The 15,851-nt window shown below is 56.6% G+C and overlaps 1 protein-coding gene across 2 annotated transcripts in view; it reads right to left on the bottom strand.

Moving 5' to 3' along the window:
- RPTOR (regulatory associated protein of MTOR complex 1) overlaps positions 1 to 15,851 on the bottom strand; it is a 329,175-nt gene that overhangs the window by 88,311 nt on the left and 225,013 nt on the right. For both annotated transcript variants that reach the window (XM_039226302.1, XM_039226303.1), the window contains exons 8-10: positions 14,522 to 14,622; positions 13,831 to 13,975; positions 5,855 to 5,930 (exon numbers count right to left, since the gene is read on the bottom strand). In XM_039226302.1, coding sequence (XP_039082233.1) covers positions 5,855 to 5,930; positions 13,831 to 13,975; positions 14,522 to 14,622 — 322 coding nt within the window. The remainder of the gene's footprint in view (positions 1 to 5,854; positions 5,931 to 13,830; positions 13,976 to 14,521; positions 14,623 to 15,851) is intronic.

Below are 15,851 nucleotides of genomic sequence, written 5' to 3'. Positions count from 1 at the left end.
GGTGGAGGGGACGCCTTGCCCGGCAGTGACAGAGACCAGGAAGCAGCAGGAAGGCCAGGTATTTTGATCTGAATCACTTTCACCTAATGCACGGCTCTGCTGTCCCTGAACCTGGAACCAGAAGAATCTCAAGGTACAAAGCTCTGCCTCCCAGCCCGGTCCTCCTGCCCCACCTTCTCTGTTTTTCCCAAGGGGAAGGCGGTGGCTGCATTTCAGAGTGTCTGTAAGGAAGGGGAGCGGGGAAGCGGGACTGTGGCACGTGTGGACAGTGTGGACCCGTGTGTGGACACAACTCAAGTTTGTAAGCCCAACTCCGGGCTTGCTCACTCCACACCGTCCATGGAGGAGCCTGGTGGTCAGAGCCACGGTGTCCCCTTAGAATGGCCCGTCGTGTAGAAAGTGCACAGAGAGCAAGCGCCACCCAGGAGCCCGCGTTCCTGTGAAGTGGGCGTGTGCCAGGTGCGCCACACCCGGAGGGTGACCTGGGAGCTGGGACGGAGCCCCCAGACTGCCTTTCCTGTTTTTAAGTGTGAATTTTTCCCGAAGTGATTAAAAACAGTAACCTCTCCGTCCCCACACGTGTCTGAGGGGAGCTCGGGTCATTCAGATAATTCCTTCTCTTTGCCCCTCTGTCCAAGCCCGGATTTGAATTAAGGACGCTGCTGTGCTGCTCACTGCCGGAGACACTGTTCCGCCCAGAAAGGACCAGCGTCACCTCTTTGCGCCCAGAGCTGACAGCAGGGGAGAGTGCTCCTGAGGTGTGCGGCCAGGCCTGTCGTGCCCCTACGGCGCGGGCAGCCCCCCAGCACGAGCGGGCTCAGCATTCTACATAACACGCCCCAGAGCGCCGCGAGAGCCACTTTGTGACGCATGGGTGCATGGGTGACGGAGAGCGGCGCTTCCGGACCAGACTCCGAGACCGCGGCTGTGACGCCGGAGCTGCCGGGCGGAGGCCCGCAGGGGTCTCCCAGGACAGCTCTGAGGCTGCTGTGACCGGCCCGCCCATGGGTCAGGGGGCCCGGGGGCCTGAAAACAGGCGTGAGGGGAAAAGGCCAGAAGGGCACAAAGAGCCACCTGATCCCTGCGTGATTCAGACGCAGAGGACGCAGTTAATCTCAACACACCTCATCTTCTTCTCACTTACCATCCCCGGTCCAGACACGGCTACACTGCCTGGTGTCTGTCCTCACAGACAACTCGCTACTCACCATGACCTCACCACTTAAAAGAGGAGACAAAGGAAAACTGCCAAATGGAATTCAAATTCCACAGCCTGTCGGAGCCCTGCTGCAGATGGGCTCTTTGCGTCCCTCAAGAAACTCCATCGTCCACACTCCCCAAGTACCAGTTCCCATCAGTCTCCTTTCTGTTGTTAATTAAAATCCGTCCCCCCAGCTGCTGACCTTGGGCGAGTGACAAACATGCCGGGCTTTGTTTTGGTATATTTGACAATGATGTTTTAAAATAAGGCCAGCAATTTGTAGGAGAATTATTAGAACAAAGTAGTGAGTTTAGTAATCCTCCTGCAAAAACTCTCCCATAAACAATATATATGGGAAGAAAGATAAAAGAACATTTTAGAAAGACCCCACTGGCAGTCACGATGATGGACAGTAGGACTCAGCGCTGTGGAGATGCCGCCTGCCCCCTCAGCCGTCTATGCATCCATGGGATCCCTATCAAACCTGCTTTCATAATCAAGCCTGCTCGGTCCTGTGCAAGGATGCAGGGGTCAAAAAGGCAGAGCTGAGAACCCAGGAGCAGCCCATGCAGATGGTTGCTGGGTTCGATGTGAATAACACTGGGTAAGCTCAACATCCACGTGTGGAAATGCGTATCTTGACCCCTACCTCACACCATCCATACTAGTAAATCTCAGAGAGACTGCAAATCTAAGGGGAAAAGTGAAACGATCAGGCTTTCAGAAGAAAAAGAGAACACCTTCTAAAAGGTGTTCATCTCAAAGTAAACATTTCTTAAACAGGATACCAAAAGTCTTAAGTATGTGAGAAAAAAATGGATGAATTGGAGGTTAAAATAAGAAACTTCTGTTCCAGGAAAAAACCTTAAAAAAGTGAAAACAAAGTCCATACAGTTAAAAAAAGAAAGAAAGAAAAAGGATATTCACAATGAGTGATGGACTTGTATTCAGATTAGATACACACCACTACAAACTGATAGGAAACAGTTAACATAAAAGAAAAACCAAAAGACTTCATCAGGCAACTTACAAAGGAGGATATTCAAATGGCAAAGGAAAATACAAAATAGGGTTCAACAGTATTAACCATCAGGGAAATACAAGATAAAATCTCAGTGAAACACCTCTTCACATGGAAACACAACAGCCAAATAAAGGGAAAAAGGGTAGAAAATACCAAGTGTTTGTGAGGACACAGGGCAACTAAAACTCTCATAAGCTGCTCAGAGGTAGAAGCTGGTTCGATCCCAGGAAAAGTGCCCAGCAGTGTCTACTAAAATGGACCACACACGTGCCTGGTGACCGGAAATCTCACTTCCAGTGTGTGCCCTGACACAAACGCACCAAAGCCACGTAAGAAATTAGCAGAACCCACTAAATTTAAGGGGGCACCAAAAAACTCAGTAACTGAGATAAAAAAATACATTAATATATAATCAGCATTACTGGTTTCTCCTTCCCGTCAGGGACCAATGGCTCAGCCTGGCACCGGCTGGCACTACTTGTGGGGGTGCTACCTGCAAACTCCAAAGTCCACTGGCCAGAGGATGGGCACTTGACCTTTGGGCTGTCCCCCATGGTGACGACAGCTCCAACTGTGGGAGCAGACGTAATGTCGAGTGAAAGCCCGAAGGCCATGTCCTGTAGGATCCCATTGACACAGCACACAAAACCAGGCAGGACGGCGGCTATGCTTGGGAAAGCACGAAGAAGGCAGTAGGAAGGGGCTTCTGGGGGGCTCTAGCACGTGGTGCTCGATCTGGGGCGTCTGGGGACTCTGACATGTGGCTGGTTGGTCTGGGTGCTTCTCTTACGAAAACTCCTCCAGCCTCACACTCAGGATGTGCAAGTTTCTCTATGTATGTTCTGCTCCCAAAAAAGTGAAAACAAAGCAAGAAAGCTAGCACAGGATCTACGTCAGGTGCCCCTCCCTATCACAATCTGCGGAAATTATTCCCATATGCAGAACACTGATTCCAGCAGATCAGAAATGAAGCACTGAGATCCGTGAAGTGTACTGTGCAGTGGAGCGGAAAGGTAATAATGCAGAAACTGTACTGTTTTACTTGAGAGTGTAGACTTCTGATCCCCTAAGGTACAAAGTAAAACCATACACGGTATAGAAAGCCGAAATTGTATTAGGTTTTTCAAACACGTGTTTGTGGCGACAGGCCCTGGCCTCCTTCGGCGAGCAGAGGCACTTGGGAGGGCCGCCAGCTGCAGCGGAGGGGAGGCCCGGGGTGTCCCCACGGAGTTCCCTGACTGCACGAGCCCGGTCCCTGTCACAAGTGTGGGCCCGGCGGGAAGGGGTCACGTGCGCTGCTGAGAGCCGAGCGCAGGCCTTGCCGGCTCTCTGGGGACGCAAGGCACCCTGCGAGAGGGATGGATGCGCTCAAGCAACTGCAGCAAATATTAATGGCAGGACCGTGGGCACCCAGGTGCTCGCTGTATTATCTTTCAACTTTGCTGGAGGCTTCAAGTGTTCATACTAAAATGTGAAGATATTTGAGCAATAAAAGGGGAGGAAATAGGAGGTAAACCGGAGAGGAAGCCTCTCAGCCCATCGCCCCCTCCACTGGGGCATTAGACCATTGGAGGAGTTATACTCCAAACACACATGCACCTGCACAGACCACACACACATACACACACGCGCCCACACAGAAACGCACCTGCACACATGCGCACAGATATGAACCTGTCTGATCACATGCACACACACGTGCAGACACGTGCCTACATGGATCACACACAGATATGCACACATGTGCATGGACATACAAGGCAATGATACAGATGAGCACATACAGATATGTACATATGCACATGAATACCTCCCACAGATAAACATGTACACCCACCCTGGAGATACACACAATGCACACATGTACATGTAGGGACACAGATACATGAACACACATGGACGTGGACACACCCCACACAGATACACATGCATGTACACACACAGCTGTCCACACAGCTATGCACTCATGTACACACATGTACACATACACACAAGTATACACACATACACCCTCCCACATGGAGCCACACCCTACAGATATGCACACATGCACCACACCCCAGATACACACATGTACATACACAGGCACACATGTATACACAGCACACCCCCACACAGAAACACACACACGTAGAGACACATACCCACAGATACACATACATGTGCATACACGTACACAGACACACTCAGGTATGCACAATGAACACATGCACACACACACATGTACTCATGTAGATGGACACACCTCACACACACCCACCCACATGTACCACAGATATCTACCCTATAGGTATGCACAATGCACACGTGTACACATATACACAGATACCCACACATGTGCATGGACATGCATTGCTCAAACATGCACAAATGTACATGGACACCCCCCACGTGTACATAAGCATACCCCTGCAGATAATATGCCTGCACACACATGTGTACCCATACACCCCACACATAAACACACTTGCACAGACACACCAGAGATATGCTTGTATATGTGCACAGATGCACATGGAGACCCACATAGAGATACACACATACACACATGTAAACACACTCTACAGATGCACACATACATGTATATCCACACGTGCACACACACCTCACACACACAGATACACCCCATGTAAACATACACGTACCCCACATGCACACTCACACATACATATACACACACGTACTGAGTATTCATACCCCTCACAGATGTGCACACATACATGCACCCCCACCCCCCACATGCACACACACACACACACGCACACGCACACCCCCCACGCTAGACCCGAGCACTCAGCCTGTGTGAACTCCTCCAGTCCTGAGCTCCTTCAATTGGATACCGCCCTGATTCTCCTGTAAAATGAGGAGACTGAGGCACAGGGGGTGGGCTTGCCCACCAGAGTCTTGGGTTGGGCCAGAGATGACGGTGTGGGTGCAGAAGGCTAGGGGCTCTGACCAGCCGGTCCAGCCCTCCGACTTGCCTGGCTCTCAGATGGCCCTGAGGTGCCCAATGTCCCCCGCTGCCCAGCTCCTCCCAGACCTGAAAGCCTCCCCTTCCCGTGGGGGTCAGAGGGCGCATACGCGCTCCCCACACCCTCCGTCTGGTCCTAGCCGCGCTCTAACTTGACGGTGTGACGCCCCTACTCCTTTCTCAGGGTTGTCGAGGGAGGAGTTGAGTCTGCAGTGTGCTCAGACTCGGTGCACAGTGAGCACTTGCCAGACAGACCCCGAGAGAAAACGGGAGGTGGGGAAGCGGCAGGAGGGGGAGGGGCCAGTGGGGAGGGGCTGTGAGGCCCCCCTGACCCAGGCCCCTGGGGACCAGCTATCCCCTCAGGGCCGAGCTTCACACCCTCGCAGGTTCCAGGCAGGAGTCTTGGGAAACGCAGAATCCATGCCAGGTAAAGGGCAGAGTCTGCAACACGGCTCGGGGAGTGCACACCAGGAGCAGCAGTTTCAGAGAGGATACTTCTCAAGGGCTTTGCCATCTCAAGGTCCCTAACCCCTGGTGGGTGTGATCTTCCAAGCCTCTGCTGACTGCACTGCTTCCCAGGCGGGTGAACGAAACCTGACCCCCCCAGCGCCCTGGGCGCCACCCCGGCGGACCACACGGACGCCCTTGCAGGACTCACCCGAAACGCGGTGCCTTCCTCGATGATGGTGGGCAGCTGCGAGAGGCAAATGTCGACGGCCAGGTCCCAGGCTTGCCTGCGGAGGGAGCAGAGGGACGCCCGCAGGGCCTTACTGACCGCTCTTCTGGAATGGGCCCTGGCCACGGGGGCAGAGGGGACCCGGTCCACAGGAGGAGGAGGAAGGCACCTGGCCACGGGGGGCAGAGGGGACCCTGAAGCCGTCTTGTGTGTTAACATTGCTTCTCTTTGAATTTAACTGAGAAAAGAGCTCAGGAGAAATGAAGGGACTGTCTCCCTTTGTGCCATAGCTCCTGCCCCTGACTTGGCTGCCACGGCCTGTCCTTGCCCGCGAAGCAGCTGTGGCACTGTGGTGGCTGGACAGTGGCAGTGTTGCCCACAAACGCGTCACGGTGCTTCATCAGAAACAGCCAGCGTGGGGCCAGAAGGCGGCTCCGTCTGGAACCCCCCCTGTGCTGAGTGGCCCCTCAGCCCGCACCGAATCAGGACTGGCCCCCACCATCAGCTGCCTGGGCCTGTGCCCGACAGGAGCCACTCAGGATGAGGTGTCCGTGTCCTTGTTTGAGAGGAGAGCAAGTCGCTCTGACGTGGGACCCTGGCCACCTCTCCGCCGGTTTCTCTCAGCATTGGGACCTGGCTCAAAACACACACAAGGCGGCCAGGGTGCGCCCGATGGCCCGGCGTGCGTGGCTCCGCCTCCCGGGGGGTCGGTGTCCCCGTCTGGGGCAACAACTGTGCTGCTCGCAGGGTCCTTGGGGCCCTCGGGTAGCGGGGGCCTCGGCAGGGCGCCGAGTGACGAGGGCCGCTCACGGCGCTCAGCATTAGTTCTACACTGATGCAGGCGACCGCCTCACTTTCTGGCCACAGATGGGACGCGTGCGTGGTGTGGACACAAGGTTCCTTCGCCCCTGCTCTCCCTTCCCTTTCTCGTGGACACTGGGGGCCAGCCTGCGGGTCTGGCTCCTGGCACGTCCACCTCTCATCCCAGGGCGACTCCTGAGAGGCAGGGTTCCACCTGCTGTTTGTCAGACTGACGCCCCGCGTGACTGTGGGGAAGGGGGCACTGTTTCCCCACATCCCCAGAGGGGGCCACATCGGGAATGAAAAACGTAAACAGCCAGAAACACAGGAAACACGTAAGACAAAGAGCAGCCTGGAGGGCTCTCTGTCATGATTCAAACACACAAAATATATTCCAGTTTTCCCAGACCGGCCCTCTGAACAAGCACACCCTTCCCCCTTCGATCTAATTAAGAGGCAATCAGCACATAATCAAAAGTGCCTCAAAGAACAAGCAATAAATAGTTCCCATATGCCCAATAAGTGGCCGGGCTGCAGGCAGAATGTTCTCCAGCAGCGTTGAGGGAGATACTTAACTCTCTGTTAGACAGAAACAAAGTCGATTACTGCAATTAAGCTCTATAAAAATTCCTTGAATTTAATCTAATAAAAACTTGAACTTGAGGAGTTGGAAGCAAGCGCATACAAGCTGGGGGCAGGTGAAGGTGTGAAGGGGTGCAGGGGGGTGTCTGGCCACGGAAGTCTGCTACAGCCGCTGCGCCGGGCACCTGGAGCCGCACTCGCGGATAGTGGGCGACACGCCCTCCTCAGCCCTCTCATCAAGATCACGAGGCAAGGACGGTCCCCCCACAAAAAGGCCGCTGCAGCTGTCCTCCGTCCTGGTGGGGGGTCCTGGGCAGGGTGTCGGGGGAACCAGGCCCCACCAGGAGAGGCCACCATGGGGTCTCATGGCGCTGATAGGTCCCTCCAAAGAGTGAAAGCCCCATGGGGCCGCACCAGGGCCAGAGGGTGACAGTCCTTCTGAGAGTGTGCCTCGCGTGGTCACTGGCTGGCCGGCCCCTCCCTTGGGGACCGGGTCCTCAAGAAGCCTCGGACGTGTGCTTTCATTTGTGCACAGGGGCTGGCGGCTGTGGATGTGACAGGGAGCCTTGGAGCAGGGGAGCCACTGCGCTCACTGGGAGTGAGGCAGGGAAACGGCTCAGGGCTGTGGGCGGGGGGCCCAGCCAGCTAAGGGAAGAGGAAGGGACCTGGCCCACAGTGTTGAAGACGATGGCACGTGTGCAGCTGCGGCAGGCTGGTGGCCCTCTCCAGCCTCTGGCCGCTGGTGCTCACAGGAAGAAAGGGTGCACTCGGGGACCTGAGCCCCCACGAAAGCCCCGAAGCACAAGCGTGGGTAAAACTGGCTGTGTTTTCAGGGTGAAATCAAAATGAACTTGGTGTCTTAATTTGGATCCTCACTCAGGGAGAGTGGGAACGGGAGTCCTGGGAAGCCTATGGCCGTGGCGATGGGCTGCCGGGCTCCGGAGCCCAGGCAGGTGCCAACCTGGGAGGTGTCTGCATTCGCACTTCCCACAGCCCGCGAGGCGGCCCCGCCACATCAGCGGGGGCGGGGGGGGGGGCCACCGCGACAGCCCGGCCAGCCGATCGGATCCCGCGGCGTGGGGCAGACGCAGCTCAGTGGTGAGTCACCATCCAGGAAAACGTGCCGTGCAGGCAGGCGCCTGGGTTTTCAGGAAACGGGGCTCTGATGGCAGACGCCCAAGGAGTGGGCAGGGAGAAGCGCCTTCCAAGAGCGCGCGGCCTCCATCTGCAGCGGGCGCTCAGCGGGCGAGGCGCCCTTGACGGGAACGGAAAGCACAGGTTATTAGCGCCGAGAGAGGCGAGGTTTCAAGACCTGCAGAAATCGAAAGTGAAGGAGAACGAGTCCCCGGTGGCTCCACATCAAAGACTGAGCAGGAGCCGGCCGATCGCTTGTCATTAGCGCCCCGCCTGAAGCCAAGTCCAAATGGAGACTGCTTGGTGCTTTAACCTCGGCTTCTGTTGGGCTTTGTCCCCTCCTTCCCCTGCTCAGAATCCAGCTTCTCCATCACCACCCAGGCCTGCAGGGACTGGGCGGTGCATCATTTATTGCACGCTCCTGAAAACCTCGGTCATGCTCCCTGGGGGTGTACCAGCTCCAGCCTGCTGACGCGGAGGGAGGGGAAGAGCGGAGGGCATCGTTCTAATGTGGCTCGTCACCAAACCAGCTCTGCGGCAAGGCCACGCCAGCACCGGGCACCCGGGCAACATGGCAGACAGAACGTGAGCACAGCGGGGCACAACCTCCTTGGTGTCTGGGCCTCACGCTGTCCCCTCTCTGCGCCCGACACCACGGCTTGGTCCCTCACGGACAGGGGTGAGCGGCCCGCCTGCCACCTGGGACCTGCGCCTTCCCGGCCCCTCTGGATGCGGCGCATTAGACACAGATGCCAGGCGAGAGCAGAAACGAGTTGTGGCCCTGGGGTTGGCCACCGTGGGGCGCCGGGAAGCTGGGGTCCCCATAGCTCACGCTCGGCTACACAGAATGAGCAACAGACTCTCCTTCACGAAGCTGGCAGCCGGGTCAGTGGGTGAGCAGGGGTGCGGCTGCGGGCTCCCCAGGTGCTTAACCTGGTATTTGCACCCAGCCTTTCTGTCCTCTGACTCCGCATGAAACAACTCCGAAGGACTGTATAAAGAAATACAGCCTATCACCGTCTCCAGGTGGTCTCCTCCCTGGACCCATGCCACGGCGGCCGGGCCACACTGGCCACTCTGGGAAGCACGGCTGCCCCTCTGTGAGCATCTAGTTAGAAACCACCTCAGCACCTTGCCCTTGGAAAGCGCAAGGGCAAGTCAACATCTCCCTAAAACCCGGGAGAGCGTGGAAATCTGCAAGCGTGACCTTCACACTCACTTCCCGCCTTTTGCTGTTTAGCGTGAGGGTGAGCGTGTGTGGGGCCAAGATTTGTCACTGCAGACGCTCCCCTGGGAAGCAAAGACCGTCCAGATGGCACTTCCAGACGCCCCTGGGTGTGAACGGAAAACAAGGTGGCCCCGCAGGCTGGCAGCAGCTGGACACGGAAGCCAGTCCACGCACGGGGCCTCGGTCACTTACCTATGAACAGCATTTAAAAAACTGCGATCATGGGGTGCCTGGGGGGCTCAGTCAGTTAAGCTTCCAACCTCGGCTCAGGTTATGATCTCACGGTTCATGAGTTCAAGCCCTGCATCAGGGGCTGTGCTGACAGGGCAGAGCCTGCTTGGGATTCTCTCTCCCTCTCTCTCTCTTAACTAAATAAACTTAAAAAAAACATTGTGACCACTCCCAATTTGGTTGTGTGTGTGTGTGGGGTCTGTTTACCACTAAACTCGTTTACCACTAAACGAGTCCCCTTGAATTTCCTGCGTGCTCAGTGAACTCGCAATGGCCAGAAACGCCCGTGTCTCCGTGTGCTCTGGTGGCAGTGAGAGGGAACAGCACGGGTGGGGTGGCTCCCGCCGCAGGCCAGCCCCTCCCCCAGGACGCAGGGCCCTGGCACTGCAGAAGCTGCAGCCGGGGGGGGGGGGGGGTTTGGGGAGAGGGAAGGAGGCTGGGGCTGCCACAGTGGCGCCGACGGCACCTGGTCAGACAACGTTTCTGGCCATCGCTGCTTGATCATGTTTCTATGAGCATTTTCTCCTTGAAATCTAAAGCCTGCTTTCACATTCAAGTCCTGATCAAAGTAGGTTAATGGCGTAATTTTCAACATTTAATGGGACTAATGTTTACTCTCTGGCTATAGACTCATGCTGGCACCGTCATTAGGAAAACCCTATCTGGGGGGGACGTGTGCTGTACGCATATGATTCTCCTCCCTGCAAATCTCACCACCACTGATCTCTGCAGGAGAACCCTGTAGTTTTACATACATGGCCTTTCTCAGCATATAAAGATCGGAAGCCATGATATCAAGCCTTTCCAAAAAACACCCCAATTGGAAATGGCCTTCGAGGCCAATGGTGAAGCAGGGCAGGCTCGCTAAAGGAGGGCCCAGGCCACCATGGATGCCTTGCCCCTGCACGGCTACCAGGCTTCAGGGGCCCGGGGGGCACCAGGCGCAGAGCTCCCTGCTTCCGTCCCCCAGGGCATCTGGGGTCCCGGAGCCGAGCAAGCACCCAGCAGGGCTACATCGGCGGCCCCCATTGGTTTGGTTTGGTCTCAGCAATGGTTTTAAAAATCCTGTATTGGTGGGGACACCTGGGGGGCTCAGTTGGTTGAGTGTCCAACTCCATCTCAGGTCACGATCTCATGGTCTGTGAGTTCAAGCCCTGCATTGGGCTCTGTGCTGACAGCTCAGAGCCTGGAGCTGCTTCTGATTCTGTGTCCCGACACCCCCCGCCCCCACCCGCCCCTCTCTCACTCTCACTCTGTCTCTCAGAAATAAACGTTAAAAAAAATTAAAAAATACTGCATTGGTTATCAACATTTTAAAGTGAGGAAATTGGAAATGAAAATGCGAACTTATGACTACTCTTTTTAAAACTTCACTGTGGGTCCAAACTGCCCCCTGGAGCCGAGTGTTGGTGATGCAGGCTTGCCGTCAGCACTGGGCCCTCTGCCCCTCGCCCCGCGCTGCTCCGGCATCGACGCCCCCGCAGGACTGGGGCAGACAAGGGGCTGGGAGACTCCTGCCGACTGAAGCCCTTCCAGGCTCATGGGCCCCAAGTTCTGCCCGGATGGCGGACGCGCTTTCAGGAGTTGGGCCACTCCAGACCTGCTGCATGCTTCCAGAAAATCCATCCTTTACGGTCCACGCCCCTGACAGCAGCCTCCTCCCAGAACGGCGGCCTCTCACCGGCGCAGCACCAGGACCCCACCAGCCCGAACGCAGGCCTGGGCAGCCCAGGGTCCGTACACGCTGGCGATGCGAGGGGCCCCATTTTTCAACCTGGCCCTTTTGGGTCACTCACCCACAACACCCTGCAACCTGTCCTGCACCTACTCGTGGCCTCATGGACGAACACGGGACCTCGGAGCCCAGGTCCAGCTCCAGCACGAGTCTGCTGCCCACAGAGCCCGAGCTGCAGCAACCGGGGTCCTCGTACAGGGAGCAAGGGAGGGCGGCAGGCCAGATGGCGCTCTGCACAACGGGGGACCGTGAAGGCCGAACCCTGACGCGACCCCGGTGGCCTGGGTACGTTCCAGCCGCAGAGGGGCCCTGACGTGCTCGGGGAGGCCAGACCAGGGAGGCGGGACGGCCCGGTGCACACATATGGCTGCCAGCCATTCCACCCGCTTCACATGCCGTGAGGCTATGCCCACGTTCGCTGCACCCCCGTGGGCCGCTGTGCTGTTTATGTTTGTGTGACAGATGCAGCTTTGCTGTGGGAGACCCAGGGGGGCTAACCGTGCGGGAGAGAGGGCACGAGCCGGCCTCTGGCGCGGGCCAGGTCAGGTGTCCTCAGCAGCGATGGCGGGATCGCACGGTGCTGCGTCACGTCTGGGGTTTGGACCTTCTGTTGAGTTCTCACACACTCCGGAGCTCAGACGCTGTAGGGGGTCAATCCTGGGAAAGGGGTCCGGGAAGACATGAGGAGGGGGCTGTCTGCACCTGCCTCCTTCCCGGGGCGCCCCCACTCCCGCCTGCTCCCTGCTCCGGCCTGGCTCTGCCACCTCCCTCCCCGCGCGGCTGTTGCTCTGTGTGGCTGAGCTACCGCACGGGAGGCATTTCTGCGGCCAGAGATGGACGTGTCAACTGGAAAATGCTCTTGAGGCGCCGTGTTGGGGTGTCGGCAGGACGCAGGCCACTTGTCCGACAGGCGGAGCCTTGCACCCTGAGGAGTCTGCTCGGCCAGTGGCGCTGGGGACCAGGGGGCCCTCCACTCCGTGCAGCTGGTGTGACGCCCATTTCCTGTGGCTTTGCCACTTTTCCTTCCAAGACCAGATGTGGCACTGGGCTCATGCAGCATTTTCACCTCTTTCTTCCCTTTTTTATAATACATATTTTATAAAAGCTGGTTCGGAAGAAATAGGAGTTAACACATCACTTTTCTTAAGGGAACAGGCAGTTTTGAGGATCCACTCTTCCAGAAAGGTGAGTCTTCACTCTGATTATTCACTCTAAGTGCCACAATGGCCTTCGAATACCCTCCCAGTTGCAGCGTGGCGGGGCCACTCTGCACGTGACCCACCTGCCACGCGGTGACTATGGTGGCCCCTCTGCCTGTGGTCGCTGCGGCAGAGCCGTTTCATCCTGTGAACGCCGGGTGCGGGCGATGCGTGGGACTGTTTAGCGGCCAGCACAGCCTGTTCCCATTTCCCTCACAGATGAGAGTCTTGCTTCCTGATTTCCCAAGGGGCCGAGGGCAGTGCATCTACACCCCCCTGCGTTTTCAGTGCCGCAGGAAAGCAGTCATGCGTGTATTTAAAAAAAACAATCACTGGCTGGAATAAACCTCACCAGGAAGATACACCGTGAGTGGAGTGAGTGAACGGCCATTTTTAAGTATCCGTACGAGGGTTTCTCCCACGGACAGGCACCTTTGCTGTCGCCCGTTTTAGTGCTGCCGCAAATTCTGCCTGTGTTACGGAAACAAGGAGACAGGAGGAACCAAACGTCGCTGCTCGGGGGCCCAAGGGGAAGCCATGTTATGTTAGTGCCGCTGCTGCTACTGCTGCTGGTAGTGTAAGTAGCAACCGTCCAATCTGGGGAAACTAGAACAATAGTTGTGGAGATCTCACTCGTGAGCATGTGTGGCTGTGTGTGCGTGGCTGGGCACGCGCGTGTGCTGTGAAGTAGCACACACACCAACAGCGACAGTCGGATGCAGCAGCATGGGGCCCGCTTCCTAAGCCCGGCTGGCGTTTTCTTCTCTCAACACCGGTCTCTGTGGAGCCAGAGGCTCGTGTGCGGGCACGCTGCCCCGAGGTCCTGGATCGTCAGGCCTCTGAAGGGGCCCGCGCTTCCTCCTGGCAGACAGCTTCAGGAAGGACTGTGCCAGTAGCGCCCGCACCACCCGGGTCTCTGAGCTTGGTGACAAGTCTTCCCATTTTGCCTCCCGTAATGCCATCAAACTTGTCCCACTGCGGAAACGCACGGAACCCAAGCCACGGGGAGAATGTCACCTTGTCCGGCACCGTCGGCCGGGACACTTACCACATGGCATGCATGTATGTGGGGGGCAGGCGTGGGCTGCTGACGGGGGTGCAGCTATACGACCTCATGATCCTTTCTGCCAGTAGAAAATTTCGAAATAGACTAGCCACCAACAGGTCCTGTCTGAAGAGCTTTTGGAAGAGATCTGAGGGCAGATAAAACATAAAAAGGCACCTTGAGTGGCTCATGTCCAGCATTTAAAGCCAAATAAATATACAAATTTACTTCTATAGAACTTTTTACAAGCAAGCTGAGGCTGATACACCAGCTTCCCATTGGCAATACGCACCCACATGCTCATACGGATACAAACATGGACCCCCAGCGAGTCGGTCAGGAATAAATACAGACAAGTCTTATAATAACACTTCCGGTTTTAAGAACTAGGGACCGTGGCAGTTTTTATGAACAAAGGTGAGTCCTGAGTCTGTCTAGAAGGTAACACAGTAGCATCAGCACAGACGCTGAACATGGAGCTCATCCACCACCGCTCTTGGTGCTTGACGCTCTGTGACTCACGGAACCCTCCGGAGGCTCTCGCTGCCTCCTTCTCCACCGTGCCCCCCCCCCACTTTCCTCCCGGACAAGGTCTCGTTGCTTCCGTTTCGCTTCCCTTATTCCATGGGCCTGTGTCCCCCAGCTGCGAGGCTGCAGCCCGCCCGCCCCATGCTGACCGGCCCGGCCGCCTCACCGCGAGGGAGCACGTTCCACGCGATGGTGTCTGTGATGGCCGTGAAGATCCAGTTCAGCTCCCCCAGGGGGGTCCTGCGGTCGTTCAGCCGGCCCGGGATCCTAGGGGACACGTGAGCCTTCGTTAGCAAGTGTTGAGAGAGTGTCGGCCGCCACAGGGGGTGCAGGGAGGAGACGGGGGGAGGGGGGCACGACGCCGCGGGCAGAGGCCGGGGAAGCTCGCCCCGCCTGTGACGTGGGCACTGCGAACGTGCAGCCTCTGTCTCCACTGTCCTCCCTCCACAGCCACACGAAGCAGCCCCTTGGGAGCCCCCGATGAATGGACTGGACCCAGCGGCCACACACACCACTCTTGTGGTTTCCAAGGCTGGTCTCCTGCCCCCAAAGGGCGGCCCGTGGCATCTGCTATGAGGAGCCCGTGCGACGTTCTTCCCGTCTGCGTCTCCTGGCCCCGTGGCTCCAGGCCATGGAAGTGCACTTTCTACCCGAGAGCCAGGAAGGAAAGCTGGTCCTCTGAGGTCCACTCCCTTCCGTTCGCCCATCACATATCTGAGCACCTACTCTGGGGCCCAGGGCTGGTCTAGCGCTGGGACGGGGTGGTCGCTGGTCACATGAAGGCCCTGCTCTCAAGAGGCTCGCGGGGAAGGGACAGACAAGAAGACAATAAACAAGTACAGGCGTAATATGCGTAGGGGGCAATGGTGCCAAACACCACGGGGCATGGGGCGCGGGAGGGGGTCGAGGTGGTCGTGTGGCAGGCAGAGGTGACAGAGGATCTTGTTGACAAGGTCAGGCTGCAGCACCGGCCTGCCCTGGAGGAGGTGAGGGAGCGGACGGAGCTGATACCCAGAGGGAGACGGAGTCACACAGAGCCCGAGGTGTGCGTGTGCCTGCCGTACAGCGGCCCTGACCCCACTGCAGGGCAAGTTTAATTACATCTGACAGGAAACTCTTTTCTTTCCCTCCCAAAAGGAAAATGTTTGCAGTAATTTGGTTCAGACTAAAGTGTGACTCCTGCTATTTATAAGATTTAATGGATTAATATCTCCCATCATAGTAAGCCATTCGACGGCACTGTCTTTGTCTGAATTATATGCGAAGTGGCTGGCCTCAGTGACAGGCACAGCCAAGCAGGGCTGACCTCCTAACAGGACCCTGCAGCCGTGGGCTCCTTCCTTCCACTAAATGCCTTTTCCTTCCGGAATAAAAAATGATTCTCATTTCCTTAAGTGATAGGATAAGGAAAAAAAAAGAGGAGGGATCAGCAAAATTCTTGGAAAACAGCATTATTGTTCAAATAGCTTAAACTCTTAAAGAAAAAAGATTTCCAA

This window comes from Hyaena hyaena, unplaced genomic scaffold (assembly GCF_003009895.1).
Source record: "Hyaena hyaena isolate Hyena2069 unplaced genomic scaffold, ASM300989v1 scaffold_21, whole genome shotgun sequence".
In the NCBI taxonomy this organism is placed as follows: Eukaryota; Metazoa; Chordata; class Mammalia; order Carnivora; family Hyaenidae; genus Hyaena; species Hyaena hyaena.
Note: the sequence above shows the minus strand (reverse complement) of the source record. Positions and strands in the feature narration are given on the sequence as shown.